The 1,235-nt window shown below is 37.0% G+C and overlaps 1 protein-coding gene across 1 annotated transcript; it reads right to left on the minus strand.

Moving 5' to 3' along the window:
* Nucleotides 1–42: 42 nt before the first annotated feature.
* LOC108357296 (bifunctional glutamate/proline--tRNA ligase-like) lies at nt 43–1,229 on the minus strand (the record flags this gene model as incomplete). Its single annotated transcript, XM_017608383.1, has 3 exons — nt 1,084–1,229; nt 429–1,032; nt 43–366 (listed from the first exon to the last, which is right to left on the minus strand). Coding segments are annotated over exons 1-3 (996 nt in total), but the record flags the coding sequence as incomplete, so codon positions are not given.
* Between the last annotated feature and the right edge of the window lie 6 nt (nt 1,230–1,235).

Raw genomic sequence — 1,235 nt, forward strand, 5'->3', positions numbered from 1 at the left:
AATCAAATCAGCTGCTCTACTGATACTACCTGTTCAATGTACCTTGAATTCTGCTATAAAGCAGAAAGTAATTGATAACGGACCCTTCAGATAATATTTGTCTATTTTGCGATTTGACCTAACTGTCATACTCACATTTTTGCGGACGTCTTTTGAGTTAGCGTTTATTTTCAATCCTGATGAAGGCATATCTTTGGTGTGACCGTCTGGTATTGAGAACAAAATGACTGGTGTAATAGCATTTGAAAAAGGACTGGCTGGAGCATAAGCGACGTCAACTTTGAAGAAACCACGCCGTTGAAGCTGAATGATATCACCTTTTTTACATTTTTTGAGTTCAGGATCACCCAGCATTTTCAATTCCTCCTGTTATTTGTTAAATTATTGTAAAGATTTTAGAAAAATCTTAAATGGGATTTGGGACTTACTCTGGTTTTGTGACCAATGTGCTGTTTGAAATCTTCATCTTTGCCCAAAACCGCCTTACTAATAATGTTATCAAAGTAAACGCAGTATGTAGGTGGATATGCAGACTCGTCGTCTTCCTCAGCCAACCAAGTAAGTTTTAATGTTTTTTTGAAATCTTTATTGTCCAAATTTAAAGTGGCATCAACCTTTATTACTTTTTCATTGCTATCTCTGTACACCTTTTTGATTAACAAATTTCCCCAATTTATAAATGTAGCATTTTCACCTTCTTTCAAGGTAACAGCGTCCTCATAATCAATATATACGCGGGGACCAAATGTGACAGTTTTTTTTCCAAGACTTTCGTTTTTCGGATGCACAGGTACTTCAACAGTTTCTTTTTTTGCGCCCTCAACATTTATGACTACACGGTTTTCATAATTGAGAGCCGTGTACCGAGGTGCAATTGGGTCAATTACTTTTTTATTGAATGCCCATATTTTATCCCAATTCATAAAGACTACTGATTTACTAGATCCTTGAGCAATTATGAATTCTCGTAAACCTTCAACAGTCATTCCCCGGCGAATGATGCCTCGCACTGTCGGAAAACGTGGGTCATCCCTATAAATATTTTGTTGAGTTAATATCAAAAACAATATATACCATTATTACCATCCATCGACTAATCCCGATTCGACAAACCAAGTCAGCTTACGCTTAGACAACACAGTATTTGTCATATTAAGGCGGCTGTATTCCCAGATGTACGGTTTGCGAAGTTTAAGCGCGTCAATAAACCAATAGAATTGGTCATCACGATCGTG

The sequence above is a fragment of the Rhagoletis zephyria genome, unplaced genomic scaffold (genome assembly GCF_001687245.7).
Source record: "Rhagoletis zephyria isolate East Lansing unplaced genomic scaffold, Rhagoletis_zephyria_1.1 Rzeph_scaffold_73967, whole genome shotgun sequence".
In the NCBI taxonomy this organism is placed as follows: Eukaryota; Metazoa; Arthropoda; class Insecta; order Diptera; family Tephritidae; genus Rhagoletis; species Rhagoletis zephyria.